This window comes from Ranitomeya imitator, chromosome 4, assembly GCF_032444005.1.
Source record: "Ranitomeya imitator isolate aRanImi1 chromosome 4, aRanImi1.pri, whole genome shotgun sequence".
Lineage (NCBI taxonomy): Eukaryota > Metazoa > Chordata > Amphibia > Anura > Dendrobatidae > Ranitomeya > Ranitomeya imitator.
Window position 1 is genome coordinate 56,171,666 of NC_091285.1, and position 18,368 is coordinate 56,190,033.

At 41.2% G+C, this 18,368-nt stretch overlaps 1 protein-coding gene across 8 annotated transcripts in view; it reads right to left on the reverse strand.

Annotated features, from left to right (window-relative positions):
- LOC138675459 (protocadherin gamma-B2-like) overlaps positions 1–18,368 on the reverse strand; it is a 502,075-nt gene that overhangs the window by 362,039 nt on the left and 121,668 nt on the right. The window contains exon 1 of one of the 8 annotated variants that reach the window (XM_069763720.1): positions 50–2,734. The exons of the other annotated variants lie outside the window; for them this stretch is intronic. Coding sequence (XP_069619821.1) covers positions 50–2,470 — 2,421 coding nt within the window. The 5' untranslated portion in view covers positions 2,471–2,734. Of the gene's footprint in view, positions 1–49; positions 2,735–18,368 lie in introns of those variants that run through there. 8 annotated transcript variants of the gene reach the window in all.

Genomic DNA, 18,368 nt, shown 5'->3' on the forward strand with positions numbered 1-18,368 from the left:
TTCAGTAACTTCTATAAGCATTACAATAAATTTGATCAGCGATTCTCACCTGCAGAGCATCTGAGGTTGGTAAAGCTTCTTTAACACTTTGATTTCCAAGTCCAGGATCATCAGCGTCAATGAGATTATCCACAGGAACATCTTGATTTGGTGCCATATAAGTAAAGTCACTCTCACTGGCATCAACGCCCACGCAGACATTGTAGGAGTAAGGAAAAGGTAATGTTCCAGTCTCATAGTGAGAAAGGATTCTGGGATCAACTGGAGGATATAAACTGGAGCTGAGATTACTGAACATTGGGACGGGTTCTGATTTTTTGCACTTTGAGATGATGACCAACATCACAGTGATAATAAAAAGCAGTGAAATTAATCCAAGGAAGATGATTAAGTAAAACTGTAAATTAGATTGTGGATTTTCTTCAATGTCTTGATCACTGAACTTGGGGACCATCTGTTGGAAGTTGTTTGCAATAACGAGGTTTAGGGTAACAGTAGATGAGAGAGAGGGGTCTCCGTTGTCTTTCGCCATCACCACGATCTTATGATTCAATACATCCTTCTCTAGAAAGACACGGGAGGTTCTTATTTCTCCAGTATGCTGAGTGATGGCAAAATAAGAAGGTTCTGACAACTGTAGAAAATGGTAAGAGAGCCAAGAATTGTGTCCAGAGTCCGGATCTATGGCCACCACCTTAGTTATCAAGGACCCTTGTTCAGAATCAAACGGGACCATTTCATATGCAGTCACACCTCCGCTGTCTGCTGATGGGTATAATATCTTTGGTGCGTTATCGTTCTGATCCACAATACGGATAAGCAATGTTGTGTTGCTGCTCAGAGGTGGAGATCCATTGTCTCTAGCGTTTATTTTTATGTAAAACTCTTTCTGTTGTTCATAATCAAATGATCTCTGGGCATAGAGGACCCCGGTCTCTATATTGATGGAGAGGTAGGAGGTTGCTGTGAGTTCTTCTGCATTAGCATTAGAGATAGAATAAAATATTTTTGCGTTGTATCCAGTGTCAGGATCTGAGGCTTGTATACTGTATATGGAAGACCCTGGTAAATTGTTCTCCGGGACATATACAACATAAGTATTTCTGATAAACATTGGAGGGTTGTCATTGACATCTGATACCTCCAGACTGATGGTTCTTCTGCTGGAAAGGGCAGGAGATCCTCGGTCAGTGGCTAAAATAGTAATGTTATAACTAGAAACCTTCTCTCTGTCCATAGAACGTGTGGTAACAATTCTGTAATAATTGTCAGATGATAACACTAAATTAAATGGCATTTCTTCCAAAAGTTTACAGTCCACTTCTCCATTCTTTCCTGCGTCTTTGTCATGAACTTCAATCAGAGCGATCATTGTACCCACAGCCGAATCCTCAGGAATCGGAGAAGACAGTGATGTGAGGGATATCTCAGGAGCATTGTCATTCTCGTCAATAACTTCTATCAGTACTTTACTGTGGCATACAAGGTCCCCTCCATCTTTTGCTTGTACAGAGAGCTCAAAATTCTTTGTTAATTCAAAATCTAATTTATCATTTACTTTAATTTCTCCGGTCACAGGGTGGATACTGAATATTCCTGTATGATGAACTTTTTCTGATGTCTTACTAAAGGAATATGCGATCTGTCCATTGGCCCCTTCATCCTTGTCTGTGGCATTCACTGTGATTATTGTGGTATTTATTGGTGTATTCTCATTTACACTGACTTTATATACTGACTGGGTGAATATTGGGAAATTATCATTAACATCAGTAACAATGACCCTTATTAAGGCAGTTCCAGATCTCACAGGTTTGCCTTCATCCATAGCTGTTAGTTTGAGCTCATGAAGACTCTGTGTCTCTCTATCTAATGGCTTCTCTAGAACAAGCTCCAGAAATGTACTGCCATCTGGATTTATGTCTTCACTCAGTGTAAAATACTGATTATCACTGAGCTTATATGTCTGCACAGAGTTAGAGCCAATATCTGGATCTTCTGCCGTCTGTAAAGCAAATCTGGTCCCTGGTGATGTTAATTCTATTGTTTTTAGACTCATTACATGTGAGAAAAATGCAGGAGAATTATCATTTATATCCTGGATTTCCATTTTTACCTTTTCAATGCTAAAAGGATTTTCAACCACAGCATCAAAGGTTATTGAACATATTGCTTCTCTGCCACACAATGTCTCTCTATCTATCCGGTCTTTAACATACAGATTTCCATTATGCAGACTGACATAGACATATTTCTCTGCTGATCTGGATACAATCCTCAGTTTTCTAGATGAGAGCTGCTTAATATCTAATCCAAGATCATCTGCAATATTTGCTATAACAGAGTCTTTCCTCATCTCTTCTACAATGGAATAATGAATCTGACCTGAGACTGAATGACACAGCCAAGATAAGACAATAAATGTTACTTGCCATTTGGTTCTTGTGTAAATATATTCAGTTGATTTCATTGTTGCTCGTGAATTTTTCAGATTTTGATGGTTAGAAATAGTCCTGAAAAATGTTAAAATCCTAATATAATCCAGTCGTCTGCATTTGCTGTAGAGAGAATCTAAACATGTCTGTGCTTCTTCTTGCAGATCTGCAGTGTGTGAATGCTGAAAACATCAGAGGATTTCCAGTTCTCATTTCTTTTGTTTTTTGGTTAAACAGCGGCGCTTTGAGGAGAAAGTGAGGAACTACAATTCTGGATAATATTTATTTGTTATTCACTTTTATCATTATGGATTTTAAGTATTTAATATTAATTATACATGATTAAATTATGCTATATATTTTAATAAACAAGAATAAAATTGCAAGAAAAGTTTTATGTATTTATAAAAGTTTTCTTTATTCTATACCTACAGTATACACTGATATTTGAAAACAAAAACTTTTATCAATGTATAATTTGAAAAATGAATATTTCTTTACCAGCATTTTTCAGGATACTAAATATACTTGGAAATTAATTTTATTTAATATAATAACTTTAATTTTATTTTATCAGACACTAATGACATAAGGCGAATGCAAAAGATGTAAGGGGAATTGTCTTAAAGCCTAAATCAGTTTGGCATAAAGCTAATACTTGCATTGAAAAAAAATTAAAGATGAATTTCAAAATAACATCTTTTATTGTAAGAAATGTTTTGTGCTTTTGAAATTTAGTTTCGCAGTTATACCTGCCTTTGGTTTAAAGTGAATATATGATCTAACTATTCTTTATTAAGAAACATTTAAAACCACAACTTAAATGAAATAATTATGCAACAATTTATAAAAGGTGAAATTATAATTTTAAGTAATGTTTTATGAACTACAGTTCTGTGCTTTTTAAGTATAGTTATAATAATTGTACTTTAATTTAGTCATTTCTAAAGATCTATTATATACATTTCATCATCTACTTCATGAAGGTCAATATTTTTTATACTCTAATCTGAGAAGTACTTTGTAGTTTAAGAACATACAAAATAATGCTGTAGGGTTCTTACATATACTGTATTTTACTAGTACATGTTCACAAGGTAAAGGATACAATACAGATCTCTAAGCACACCACAGAGAGTATCATGCACTGTCCATCAGAACCTGTGGTCGGTAGGTATCATAAAGGGTATTAGGTTTGCTTAAAGTATTGATTAACCAGTGAACAGTAATGTATTCATTGCAATACATGACAAAATATACAAGTGGAAATAACAACTGAATATGAGATGCTTTGACTACAGAAGTGTCCACCCGCAGCTGCTCTTGAATTTGGGTAGGGACTCTAATTAATCCTCAGTCAAATACAATTGCTATATTGTAGCAAAATCTTGTGCAAACTGCAATTCACATCCCAACCGCTTCATGAGCACACACAGACCCATATACCATACACATCTTGTAACAGATTATCATCAAATAATGTTTCATTTAAAAAAACTAAATCTTGTCATTCATTGTCAAGAGTAAAGTAAAGTAAGAGTAAAGTAAAGGTGAGCAATGACACATCTTTATAGTCTACTGTATATATTTCCTAAGAAAACATTGACTACAAACCAGATAAGAGAAAAATAATAATAATAAAATCAGTATTACTAAAAACAAAACCCCAAAATACAAAACCCAATTGATTTCATGCAGGGTATTATCTGTTAAGAATAGATTTCTATTTTTTTTTAAATAAAGACAATATATAGTCACAAAAGTGTTTATGTCTGGTTGTTGGTAATGTTTTATTTTATATTATTATTTTGAAAATAAAAATATAAAATATTGTAATTTTTGCACAGGACATTAAACTATTGAAGCTTCATACATGATGTCCTTTCAGGAACAGTTTTCAGAAGTGTCCTTTTTATAGGAGGCAGAATTACAAAGACAGGTAGCACCTGTATATACAGCTAATATTTACAGGATCCACGATGTCAATAGGTGATGTCACAGCTTACCCTGCTCCCCTTCATAATGACTTTTTCACGAGTTCATTCGATGCTTCAATACAATATATTGTTGCTAATGTACATATCAATTTGTTGAAACAATAGGAAATATGAGTGTAGAATAGCTCTAGTGCCAGTGTGAATAATTTAAGATTTCAAATTTTTCTTTTTAACACAAATTGTCTTCTGGAAAAATTGTTTTTAATTAAATGTAACATAAACACATTATTTATGTAATAGTTTTTTTTTTATTACACATTCTCTGTAAATCTTTTTTTAGTCTATCATATTATTTAGCTTTACTGGTTTGCGGCTATATCTCAATGCTCAACTAAAACAATGAATATATATTATAAAAATAGTATTTTTTCCTAGAACCCAAGTAATCATCAATTATATAAAAAACTGCAGCCAACGACAAGGTGTACCCCTTTGTTGGGACCAAAAATAGAACACGATGCCTCTCCCGGGCTAAAGGCCTACAATTATATGGGCAGATAGGATCAAGCTCTATTTCAAACCATCTTATTCTGATGAGAGGAGTGCTCAGTCGGGGGGCTGAACCACAATTCCAGTTTCATAAGTTTAATGTACATATCTTAGCGTTTCATAGTGCAACTTTTTATGTATTAGTTTTACAGAGTGGCTCTTTTAGCTAGCACCTCTTCACATTTGTCTTTTTCTGTTTGGAAGTGTTGACCCATTTTTTGATATTTGTAGCAAATGTCTTCTGACTGAGCACTCCTCCCAACAGCCTATGGCGAATTAAAATAGAGCCTGATCCTACCTGCCTACATATTTGTAGGCTTTTAGCCTGGGAGAGGCATCATGCTAGGTTTAGGGTCCCAAAAAGGGGTACGCCTTGTCACTGGCTGTTGGGCTCACATGAATTGGCCAATATATGCCCTAAGTACCTTCATTTATTAACATGTTTTGTAGAGCAGTAATGCAGTACAATGTCATATATTCAATGTACATATTTTTAGATTGCAGCTTTAATTTGTTAGTTAAGATTGCGTGTACGCTGTGTTAACATAAAACATGGAATGAGACCTTAAATCAACCCTCACTATATCACTACATACAGAAATACAACAAGAGGTGAAATAAAATATCTGCAAATTTATTATCTGTGCAACATTTCCTTCCCAGAGGCATAGAAATGTTTGTTTTTCAACCAAGGCAAAGGATTATTCAGTTTGCTCTCTTAATCCTAATTCTTTCTACCTTGGCCAAGGAAACTTGGCTCCCCTTCCGAATCAATCCCATATACAATCAGCACCAACATTCTATCATAAATTATACATATATAAAATGGAAAAACTACTGTGAAGAAAAGTAAAAATAAAGTAAGAATTACTATCACACTTTAAATGGAGATTTTATAGTATAAAATAAAGACGTTTGTGCAGGTAGAAAACCTGAGGCTGGAATATTGTTAGACAACCTTTCTGCAACTTATTAAGCAAATTGTACATTACAGACAAAGGAATGTAGTTAGAATATCATCATTTGGGATTTTCTTATAAACAGAAGTCCTTCTAATAGTGTTAGGACTGGCGGAACGCACCAAGAAAGATGTAATAGATGCGTTCGCAGTCCGGGGTCCACCGTGCAGGTGAAAACCTGCTGCTAGTAAATGGCAGCGTAATATGGCGGTGGAAGTGAACCCGGTAAAGCCACAGGTCCGCAATACCGCACTAAAGAGTGCAAGCAAGGAGTCAGCGAACACAACCCCAAGACTCAGGATTGAAGTCCGATTAGACCACTTGCTGACACAACACCGCAACTGGGTGTGTTAGGCAACTTTTATAATTAGTGCACCGAAGTGCGAACTGTGCCGTGCTGGCAGACACCACTAAGCACCCAGACGTGGGTCAGGAAGCACACTACTGGCGCGTGGCACCGCACTGGCGGTCACAGCAAAAGACGCTGATACGTGTGTGACACGTTGAGTGGTTAGTCGGGCGCTAGATAGCAGCCATATTCCATACGCGAACAGTCATACAATAGGGTAGGGGTATTTAATGAACGACTTGCACTCACAACAAACACACGTATACAATTGTACACTAGCGCATGGCCGTGCGGTCATGCGAAGCTTATATAGCTGTAGTACTTTCAGGACCTTCCAATAAAGGACCAATGGGCAGCTGCCACAGAAGTTAGCCCTTTCAGGACCTGCCAGGAGGACCAATGGGAACCACTGCAGCATCTGAGCATGTGACCCTTGATCTCCAACGGGAGATCTAACCCTGGGCATGCTCAGAAGGGAAAAAGGAGGACTTAGTCCCAAAAGCGTCCGCTCGCTGCTGCCCAGCCCTGGCTTTAATGGCAAAAGCTGGAGAAGCAACAGCAAGCCTAAGCACAGAGTGAGACTGAGCCAGACGCAAGGACCGACGTCTCTGCTGAGCAGGTTTACCTGTGGCAGGAGAGGAATGGGAGACCGCAGCAGAAGCGGCCCGAGATTCCCCCTGTGCAGAAGCGGGAACTCGACCCCTAACATCACCCCCCCTAGGGCCCCCCCCCCTTGGGTCTCGCCACGTTCGAAGGCAGCAATGAGCTGCGGAGCCTGAATGTGCTCAGCAGGCTCCCAGGATCTATCCTCAGGACCGTAACCCCTCCAGTCCACCAAATAAAATTTTTTGCCACGAACCACCTTGTACCCCAAGATAGCGTTCACCTCGTAATCGTCCGTAGACGAACCCGACGTCCCAGTTGATGACTCAGAAAACCGGGACATGTACACGGGCTTAAAGAGGGACACATGAAAGGTGTCGGTGATACCTAGGCGTGGAGGAAGGGCTAGACGGTAAACCACAGGATTAACCTGTTCGAGGACCTTAAGAGGACCTAAATAGCGAGGTGCGAACTTAGTAGACTCAACTCGCAGCCTGATGTTACGGGCGGAGAGCCACACTAAGTCGCCAGGAGCAAAGGTTGGAGCGGGGCGCCGATGTGCGTCGGCAGAGGACCTCATTCTCTCCTTGGAAGCCCGAATGGCATCCTGAGTGCGATCCCAAATGTCCCGTGCCTCCACAGCCCAGTCTGCCACCCTGGAATCGGCGGAAGACACGGGCATGGGCACAGGTACCCGCGGATGCTGACCATAGTTAAGGAGGAATGGGGTCTGTCCAGTGGAGTCAGCTACAGCATTGTTCAGAGTAAACTCCGCCCACGGTAGCAAAGATGCCCAGTCATCTTGCCTAGCAGAGACAAAATGTCGCAGATATGTGACCAAGGTCTGGTTGGCTCTCTACACCAACCCATTCGTCTCGGGATGATATGCCGAAGAGAGATTTAACTCAATACTGAGAAGATGACAAAGCTCTCTCCAGAACCGAGACGCAAACTGGGGACCCCGATCACTGACAATTTTGTCTGGCATACCGTGAAGGCGGAAGATGTGTTTAATAAACAACGCTGCCAAGGCCCGTGCAGAAGGTAGCCGAGGAAGCGGCACCAAATGCACCATTTTAGAAAAATGGTCGGTGATTACCCAAATGATGGTACAGCCACGAGACTTGGGCAAACCCACCACAAAGTCCATCCCGACCATCTCCCAGGGCCTGTCTGCCACCGGCAGAGGGTATAACAAACCAGCTGGCCGTTGACGGAGAGACTTATTTTTGGCACAAGAGACACATGCCCGAACGTAGTCTCCGACGTCACGAACCATATGTGGCCACCAGTACATTCTCGCCAGCAACTCAGATGCCCCAAAGTGTCCACCCACTCTGGACGAATGAGCCCAAGAGAGAACCTCCGGTCGCAAATTGATGGGAACAAAAGTCTTGCCCGGAGGCACAGACTCAAGCGAAACCGGAGCTACGGTTCTCAGACTCTCCGAAGGGACAATAAACCGAGGCTCCTCCTCCTCCTCCTCAGTTGACACAAGGGAGCGACAGAGAGCATCAGCACGAATATTCTTCTCCCCGGCGAGATAATGTAGAGTGAAGTGGAACTGGGAGAAAAACAGGGACCATCTGGCCTGACGAGAATTCAGCCGCTGGGCTGTACGCAAATAGACCACATTTTTGTGGTCCGTGAAGACTTGGAATGGAAACCGAGCACCCTCCAAAAGATGTCTCCACTCCGAAAAGGCCAACTTCATTGCTAGCAACTCCCTATCCCCGATGGAGTAATTTCTCTCCGCTGGTGTGAAGGTCTTTGAGAAGAAGAAGCATGGATGCTTCCGACCTTGAGCATCCTTTTGATAGAGAACTGCTCCAGCACCAACGGATGAGGCATCCACCTCCATAAGGAATAGCTTATCCACATCGGGACGATGTAAGATGGGAGCGCTAGCAAAATGGGACTTTATAGAAGTGAAGGCCTTGGAGACCTCTTCCGACCACGATTTGAGATTCGCTCCCTTCTTGGTGAGGGATACCAAGGGAGCTACCAAAGTGGAGAAGTGGGGGATGAACTGGCGATAGTAATTTCTGAACCCCATAAAGTGCTGCACCGCTTTAAGAGAATGGGGTTCTTGCCAGTCCATCACAGCCTGTAGTTTGGCAGGATCCATAGCCAATCCCTGGGCCGAGATGATATAGCCCAGGAAAGGTAAAGACTCCTGCTCACACACACACTTCTCCAACTTTGCATAAAGAGAATTCGCCCGTAAGAGTTCGAAGACTCTGCCAACATCTCTCCGGTGGGAGTCAATATCTGGAGAGAAGATGAGAATATCATCCATATAGACTACAACCGAGGTGGAAAGCATATCCCGGAAGATATCGTTGACAAAGTCCTGAAAAACGGCTGGGGCATTACAGAGCCCGAAGGGCGTCACCAGGTACTCATAGTGCCCATCCCTGGTATTGAAAGCCGTTTTCCATTCGTTCCCCTCACGGATGCGAATCAGGTTGTAGGCACCCCGCAGATCTAGTTTGGTGAATATCTTTGCTCCCCTTAGCCTGTCAAAGAGCTCCGATATCAGGGGCAACGGGTACTTATTTTTAATGGTGATAGCATTGAGACCCCTGTAATAGATGCAAGGACGTAATTCCCCATTCTTCTTCTGTATGAAGAAGAATCCCACCCCTGCAGGAGACACTGACTTCCTAATGAACCCTCTTGCCAAATTCTCCTGGATGTATTGAGACATAGCCTCCATCTCAGGGAGAGAGAGGGGATATACCCTTCCCCGAGGAGGTTCAGCTCCAGGCAAGAGGTCAATAGGACAGTCATAGGGGCGATGAGGCGGTAGAGTCTCTGCTGCCTTTTTAGAGAATACATCAGCATAGCACCAATAGCACCTTGGAAGAGATGAAAGGTCTGTGGGTACCTCGGTAGTAGAGACCTGTACACACTCACTCACACACCTGCCCATACAAGACTTACTCCAACCCAATATTCTCCCTGAGGACCACTCAATATGTGGGGAGTGGTAACGGAGCCAGGGTATTCCCAGTAAAATCTCATCCATTCCCTCGGAAGGACTAGAAGGGAAATAATCTCCTGGTGGGAAGGGGACATGGACAACGAGAATGGAACAGTCTGGTGTGTGATTTGTTGTGACAGTGTCGACCCATTCACAACTCTAACAGTTACAGGTTTGGCGAGCATAACAAGTGGTACAGCGTGGCGCAGAGCAAAAGCAGAGGACATGAAATTTCCCTCTGCTCCTGAGTCCACACAAAGCTCGACTGTTAGAGTGGATGAGTCAAACAGGATTGTCCCTTTAAAGGACAGTTTGGAGGAAAAAGCCGCTGTGTCTAGTGAACCTCCCCCTAAGGTTACTAGACGCGATCGTTTTCCCGACCGCCGTAGACATTTATTAGTGTAATGTCCTCGTTGGTGAGTACTCGAGCGGCCTGAGACTTAGGTCCAGCTCGAGAAACCTCCATGGGCTCATGGGAGTCGGACGCCAAAACGGAAGATTCAAGAGGTCTGGCGAAGGTGGGAGCCAGTCTAAACCTCTGCATACACTGGGTCTGCTCTAACCTTCGTTCGTGAAAACAGAGGTCGATGCGGGTAGATAGAGAAATAAGCTCCTCCAGTGTGGCGGGTATCTCCCTGGTGGCTAAGGCGTCCTTCACGTGGTCTGCCAGTCCCCTCCAGAACACCGGAATTAGAACTTTATCCGACCACTCTAGCTCCGAGGCTAGAGTCCGGAACTGGATGGCAAACTGGCTGACCACGGACGAGCCCTGAGTGATTTTCAATAACTGGAGCGCGGTATCGTGTGTAATACGGGGTCCCAAAAAGACCTGCTTCAGAGCGTCCAGAAAGAGCGGAGCACTCTGTACCATACGGTCATCACGCTCCCAAAGTGGCGTTGCCCACTCCAACGCTCTGCCCGACAAGAGAGATAAAATAAATCCCAATTTCGCCCGTTCCGTAGGGAAACGCGCCGCCAGGAGCTCGAGGTGTATGGAGCACTGGCTTACGAATCCGCGACATTGTTTACTGTTACCAGCAAACTTGTCAGGAAGCGGGAGACGGGATAAAATCAGGGCAGAGGTGGCAGCGGACAAACTGGCTGCGGCTACACTTGGAGCCTGAACAGCGACAGCAGTGACATCCACAGCTGAGGTTGAACGCTCTAGAGCCGCCAACCTTCCCTCCAGCTGCTGGATGTACCGCTGTAAACGCTGATCGTCTGCCATTTACTAGCCAGACCCTGGCGCTAGTGTTCTGTTAGGACTGGTGGAACGCACCAAGAAAGATGTAATAGATGCGTTCGCAGTCCGGGGTCCACCGTGCAGGTGAAAACCTGCTGCTAGTAAATGGCAGCGTAATATGGCGGTTTAAGTGAACCCGGTAAAGCCACAGGTCCGCAATACCGCACTAAAGAGTGCAAGCAAGGAGTCAGCGAACACAACCCCAAGACTCAGGATTGAAGTCCGATTAGACCACTTGCTGACACAACACCGCAACTGGGTGTGTTAGGCAACTCTTATAATTAGAGCACCGAAGTGCGAACTGTGCCGTGCTGGCAGACACCACTAAGCACCCAGACGTGGGTCAGGAAGCGCACTACTGGCGCGTGGCACCGCACTGGCGGTCACAGCAATAGACGCTGATATGTGTGTGACACGTTGAGTGGTTAGTCGGGCGCTAGATAGCAGCCATACTCCATACGCAAACAGTCATACAATAGGGTAGGGGTATTTAATGAACGACTTGCACTCACAACAAACACACGTATACAATTGTACACTAGCGCATGGCCGTGCGGTCATGCGACGCTTATATAGCTGTAGTACTTTCAGGACCTTCCAATAAAGGACCAATGGGCAGCTGCCACAGAAGTTAGCCCTTTCAGGACCTGCCAGGAGGACCAATGGGAACCACTGCAGCATCTGAGCATGTGACCCTTGATCTCCACACTCTACTTGCTGAGGCAGTCACCACATTTATGAGGAAAGCAAGTCAAGAGCAATGCATGTGCAATACTTCATTCAGTAACCTCTATAGGCATTACAGTAAATTTGATCAGATTCTCACCTGCAGAGCATCTGAGGTCCGTAAAGCTTCTTCAACACTTTCATTTCCAAGTCCAGGATCATCAGCATCAATGAGATTATCCACAGGAACATCTTGATTTGGTTTCCTATAAGTAAAGTCACTCTCACTGGCATCAAATCCCACGCAGACATTGTAGGAGTAAGGAAAAGGTAATGTTCCAGACTCATAGTGAGAAAGGATTCTGGGATCAATTGGAGGATATAAATTGGAGCTGAGATTACTGAACATTGGGACGGGTTCTGATTTTTTGCATTTTGAGATAATGACCAACATCACAGTGATAATAAACAGCAGTGAAATTAATCCAAGGAAGATGATTAAGTAAAACTGTAAACTAGATTGTGGATTTTCTTCAATGTCTTGTTCATTGAACTTGGGGACCATCTGTTGGAAGTTGTTTGCAATAACGAGGTTTAGGGTAACAGTAGATGAGAGAGAGGGGTCTCCATTGTCTTTCACCATCACCACGATCTTATGATTCAACACATCCTTCTCTAGAAAAACACAAGATGTTCTAATTTCTCCAGTATGCTGAGTGATGGCAAAATAAGAAGGTTCTGACACCTGTAGAAAATGGTAAGAGAGCCAAGAATTGTGTCCAGAGTCCGAATCTATGGCCACCACCTTAGTTATCAAGGACCCTTGTTCAGAATCAAAAGGAACCATTTCATATGCAGTCACACCTCCGCTGTCTGCTGATGGGTATAATATCTTTGGTGCGTTATCGTTCTGATCTACAATATGGATAAGCAATGTTGTGTTGCTGCTCAGAGGTGGAGATCCATTGTCTCTAGCATTTATTTGTATGTAAAACTCTTTTTGTTGCTCATAATCAAATGATCTCTGGGCATAGAGGACCCCGGTCTCTATATTGATGGAGAGGTAGGAGGTTGCTGTGAGTTCTTCTGCATTAGAATTGGAGATGAAATAAAATATTTTTGCGTTGTCTCCAGTGTCAGGATCTGAGGCTTGTATACTGTATATGGAAGACCCTGGTAAATTGTTCTCCTGCACATATACAACATAAGTATTTCTGATAAACATTGGAGGGTTGTCATTGACATCTGATACCTCCAGAGTGATGGTTCTTCTGCTGGAAAGGGCAGGAGATCCTCTGTCGGTGGCTAAAATAGTAATGTTATAACTAGAAACCTTCTCTCTGTCCATAGAACGTGTGGTAACAATTCTGTAATAATTGTCAGAAGATAACACTAAATTAAATGGCATTTCTTCCAAAAGTTTACAGTCCACTTCTCCATTCTGTCCTGAGTCTTTATCATGAACTTCAATCAGAGCGATCATTGTACCCACAGCCGAATCCTCAGGAATCGGAGAAGACATTGATGTGAGGGATATCTCAGGAGCATTGTCATTCTCGTCTACAACTTCCATCAGTACTTTACAATGAGAAACAAAGTCGCCTCCATCTTTTGCTTGTACAGAGAGCTCAAAATTCTTTGTTAATTCAAAATCTAATTTAGCATTTACTTTAATTTCTCCGGTCACAGGGTGGACACTGAATATTCCGGTATGATGGACTTTTTCTGATGTCTTACTGAAGGAATATGTGATCTGTCCATTGGCCCCTTCATCCTTGTCTGTGGCATTCACTGTGATTATTGTGGTATTTATTGGTGGATTCTCATTTACACTGACTTTATATACTAACTGGGAGAATATTGGGAAATTATCATTAGCATCAGTGACAATGATCGTTATTAAGGCAGTTCCAGATCTCACAGGTTTGCCTCCATCCATAGCTGTTAGTATGAGCTCATGAAGACTCTGTGTCTCCCTATCTAATGGTTTCTCTAGAACAAGCTCCAGAAATGTACTGCCATCTGGATTTCTGTCATCACTCAGTGTAAAATACTGATTATCACTGAGCTTATATGTCTGCACAGAGTTAGAGCCAATATCTGGATCTTCTGCCGTCTGTAAGGCAAATCTGGTCCCTGCTGTGGTTAATTCTATTGTTTTCAGACTGATTACATCTGAGAAAAATGCAGGAGAATTATCATTTATATCCTGGATTTCTATTTTTACCTTTTCAATGCTAAAAGGATTTTCAACTACAGCATCAAAGGTTATTGAACATATTGCTTCTCTGCCACACAATGTCTCTCTGTCTATCCGGTCTTTAACATACAGATTTCCATTATGCAGACTGACATAGACATATTTCTCTGTTGATCTGGATACAATCCTCAGTTTTCTAGATGAGAGCTGATTAATATTTAATCCAAGGTCATCTGCAATATTTGCTATAACAGAGTCTTTCCTCATCTCTTCTACAATGGAATAATGAATCTGACCAGAGACAGAATGACACAGCCAAGATAAGACAATAAATGTTACTTGCCATTTGGTTCTTGTGTAAATATATTCAGCTGATTTCATTGTTGCTCGTGAATTTTTCAGATTTTGATGGTTAGAAATAGTCCTGCGAAATGTTGAAATCCTAATATAATCCAGTCGTCTGCATTTGCTGTAGAGAGAATTTAAACATGTCTGTGCTTCTTCTTGCAGATCTTCAGTGTGTGAATGCTGAAAACATCAGAGGATTTCCAGTTCTCATTTCTTTTGTTTTTTGGTTAAACAGCGGCACTTTGAGGAGAAAGTGAGGAACTACAATTCTGGATAATGTTTATTTGTTATTCACTTTTATCGTTATGGATTTTAAGTATTTAATATTAATTATACATGATTAAATTATGCTATATATTTTAATAAACAAGAATACAATTACAAGAAAAAGTTTTATGTATTTATAAAAGTTTTCTTTATATTATACCTATAGTATTGTATAGTTCATGTAATATAATTTCACTGATATTTGAAAACAAAAACTTTTATCAATGTATAATGTGAAAAATGAATATTTCTTTACCAGCATTTTTCAGGATACTAAATATACTTGGAAATTAATTTTATTTAAGATAATAACTTTAATGTTATTTTATCAGACACTAATGACATAAGGCGAATGCAAAAGATGTAAGGGGAATTGTCTTAAAGTCTAAATCAGTTTGGCATAAAGCTAATACTTGCATTGGAAAAACATTAAAGATGAATTTCAAACTAACAACTTTTTTTGTAAGAAATATTTTATGCTTTTGAGTTTAATTTAGTTTCGCAGTTATACCTGCCTTTAGTTTAAAGTGAATATATGATCTAACTATTCTTTATTAAGAAACATTTAAAACCACAACTTAAATGAAATAATCATGCAACAATTTATAAAAGGTGAAATTATAATTTTAAGAAATGTTTTATGAATTACAGTTCTGTGCTTTTTAAGTATAGTAATAATAATTGTACCTTAATTTAGTCATTTATAAAGATTTATTATATACATTTCATAATCAACTTCATGAAGGTCAATATTTTTATATTATATTTTTATACTCTAATCTGAGAAGTACTTTAGAGCTCTAGAAGATGCAAAATAATGCTGTAGGGTTCTTACATATACAATATTTTACTAGTACAAGGTCACAAGGTAAATGACACAATACAGATCTCTAAGCACACCACAGAGAGTATCATGCACTGTCCATCAGAACCTATGGTCGGTAGGTATCATAAAGGGTATTAGGTTTGCTTATAGTATTGATTGACCAGTGAAAAGCAATGTATTCTTTGCAATACTGGCCAAAATGTACAAATGGAAATAACAAGTGATCCTGAGTTGCTTTGACTACGGAAGTGTCCACCCTTAGATACTCTTGAATGTGGGCAAAGACTCAAGTTAATCAGCACCAGTTAAATGTAATTGCCATATTGTAGCAAAATGTTCACATTCTCATCCCAACCACTTCATGACCACATACAGACCCATATACCATAGCCATCTTGTGACAGATTATCACTAAATAAATTTTTATTGTCCCCTGATTCTTCACCAGTATCTCGGGGGTCCCTGCATCCCCCGTGAAGTCCCCTAGCCAGTTGCATCTTCTTCTGGGAAGAAAATGATGGGCGCATGCGCAGTGTGCCCGCCGAGATCTACCAGCTAGCACCTGGCAACAATAGGACATTTTTCCTATAAATTCATTTTGATCACTTTGATAGACCCACAGTGATCAAAATAAAAAAATAGTAAATCAAACCTCCTTTATCACCCCCTTAGTTAGGTAAAAATAATAAAATAAAAAAAGGTATTCATTTCCATTTTTCCATTAGGTTTAGGGTTGGGCTAAAGTTAGGGTTGGGCTAAAGTTAGGCTTGGGCTAGCGTTAGGGTTGTGATTATAGTTGGGATTACGGTTAGGGTTGGGATTAGGGTTAGGGGTGTGTTTGGGTTAGGGTTGGAGTTAGACTTGGGTTTTCCACTGCTTAGGTACATTAGGGGGTCTCGAAACGTAACATGGTGCCACCAATGATTCCAGCCAATTTTGCTCTCAAAAAGTCAAATGGTGCACCCTCCCTTCTGAGCCCTGCCATGCGCCCCAACAGTTGCTTTCCCCTACATATGGGTTATTGGCATACTCAGGAGAAATTGCACAACAAATTTCGTGGTCCATTTTCTCCTGATACCCTTGTGAAAATATAAAATGGTTCCAAAGTAAATTTTTTGTGAAAAAGTAAAATATTCATTTTTTCCTTCCACATTGCTTTAGTTCTCATGAATATAGTTTTGCGCACCTTGAGGGGTACAACCAAATTCTGATGAACATTATAGGTGGTGGAGAATTATATTACAAGCAAATCACTTTTTTAGGTATATTAATCCACCACCACAACCTGGATACAATGCGGACAACTGCAAAGAACGCACTATTGCATATAAAAAGAACGAGGCAGTCATAGAATCCATAAACATCATCTGCTTTATTAAACATACAGTACAGACCAAAAGTTTGGACACACCTTCTCATTTAAAGATTTTTCTGTATTTTCATGACTATGAAAATTGTAAATTCACACTTAAGGCATCAAAACTATGAAATAACACATGTGGAATTATATACTTAACAAAAAAGTGTGAAACAACTGAAAATATGTCTTATATTCTAGGCTCTTCAAAGTAGCCACCTTTTGCTTTGATGACTGCATTGCACACTCTTGGCATTCTCTTGATGAGCTTCAAGAGGTAGTCACTGGAAATGGTCTTCCAACAATCTTGAAGGAGTTCCCAGAGATGCTTAGCACTTGTTGGCCCTTTTGCCTTCACTCTGCAGTCCAGCTCACCCCAAACCATCTCGATTGGGTTCAGGTCTGGTGACTGTGGAGGTCAGGTCATCTGGTGTAGCACCCTGTCACTCTCCTTGTTGGTCAAATAGCCCTTACACAGCCTGGTGGTGTGTTTGGGGTCATTGTCCTGTTGAAAAATAAATGATGGTCCAACTAAATGCAAACCGGATGGAATAGCATTCCATTGCAAGATGCTGTGGTAGCCATGCTGGTTCAGTATGCCTTCAATTTTGAATAAATCCCCAAAAGTGCCACCAGCTAAGCACCCCCACACCATCACACCTCCTCCTCCATGCTTCATGGTGGGAACCAGGCATGTAGAGTCCATCTGTTCACCTTTTCTGCATCGCACAAAGACACGGTGGTTGGAACCAAAGATCTCAAATTTGGACTCATCAGACCAAAGCACAGATTTCCACTGGTCTAATGTCCATTCCTTGTGTTCTTTGGCCCAAACAAGTCTCTTCTACTTGTTGCCTGTCCTTAGCAGTGGTTTCCTAGGAGCTATTTTACTATGAAGGCCTGCTGCACAAAATCTCCTCTGAACAGTTGTAGAGATAAGTCTGCTGCAAGAACTCTGTGAGGAATTGACCTAGTCGCTAATCTGAGATGCTGTTAACCTGCAATTTCTGAGGCTGGTGACTCGGATAAACTTATTCTCAGAAACAGAGATGAATCTTGGTCTTCCTTTCCTGGGCCGGTCCTCATGCGAGACACACACGCCTACCCCGAGGTGTGAGCCCCTTGAGGAAGGTACTACTACCGAAAACCGCGTCGGGGTGGGCGGGTGTTTCCTGGAGATCATTCCATCATCCACAAGGTATAATTTGTATACTGCTAAATCATTTATTTTGACCATTGAAATGGACTTGTTCTATTAATTGCATGGTAATACCTACTTATATGTGTGCATACTATGTCCTTTATAAATTCATATGCCATGTATCCAGGGACATACCTAACCTTGGGCATTTTTGATGCTGGCAACATCATGTTACCATCTTTTAGCCCTTTGTGTCCGTTTGTCTGCATGACCTTTTTTACAACATATGTTTAATAAAAGGGATGATGTTTATGGATTCTATGACTGCTTGGTTCTTTTTATATGCAATAGTACTTTGAGGGGTGCAGATTTTAGAATGGTGTAGCTTTTTGGCATTTTCTGTTATATTGACCCCCCAAAACTCATTTCAAATGTGAGGCGATCCCCTTAAATTTTAACCCTCATAATGTCCAAACAAAAGAATTATGCTTCCAAAATTGTG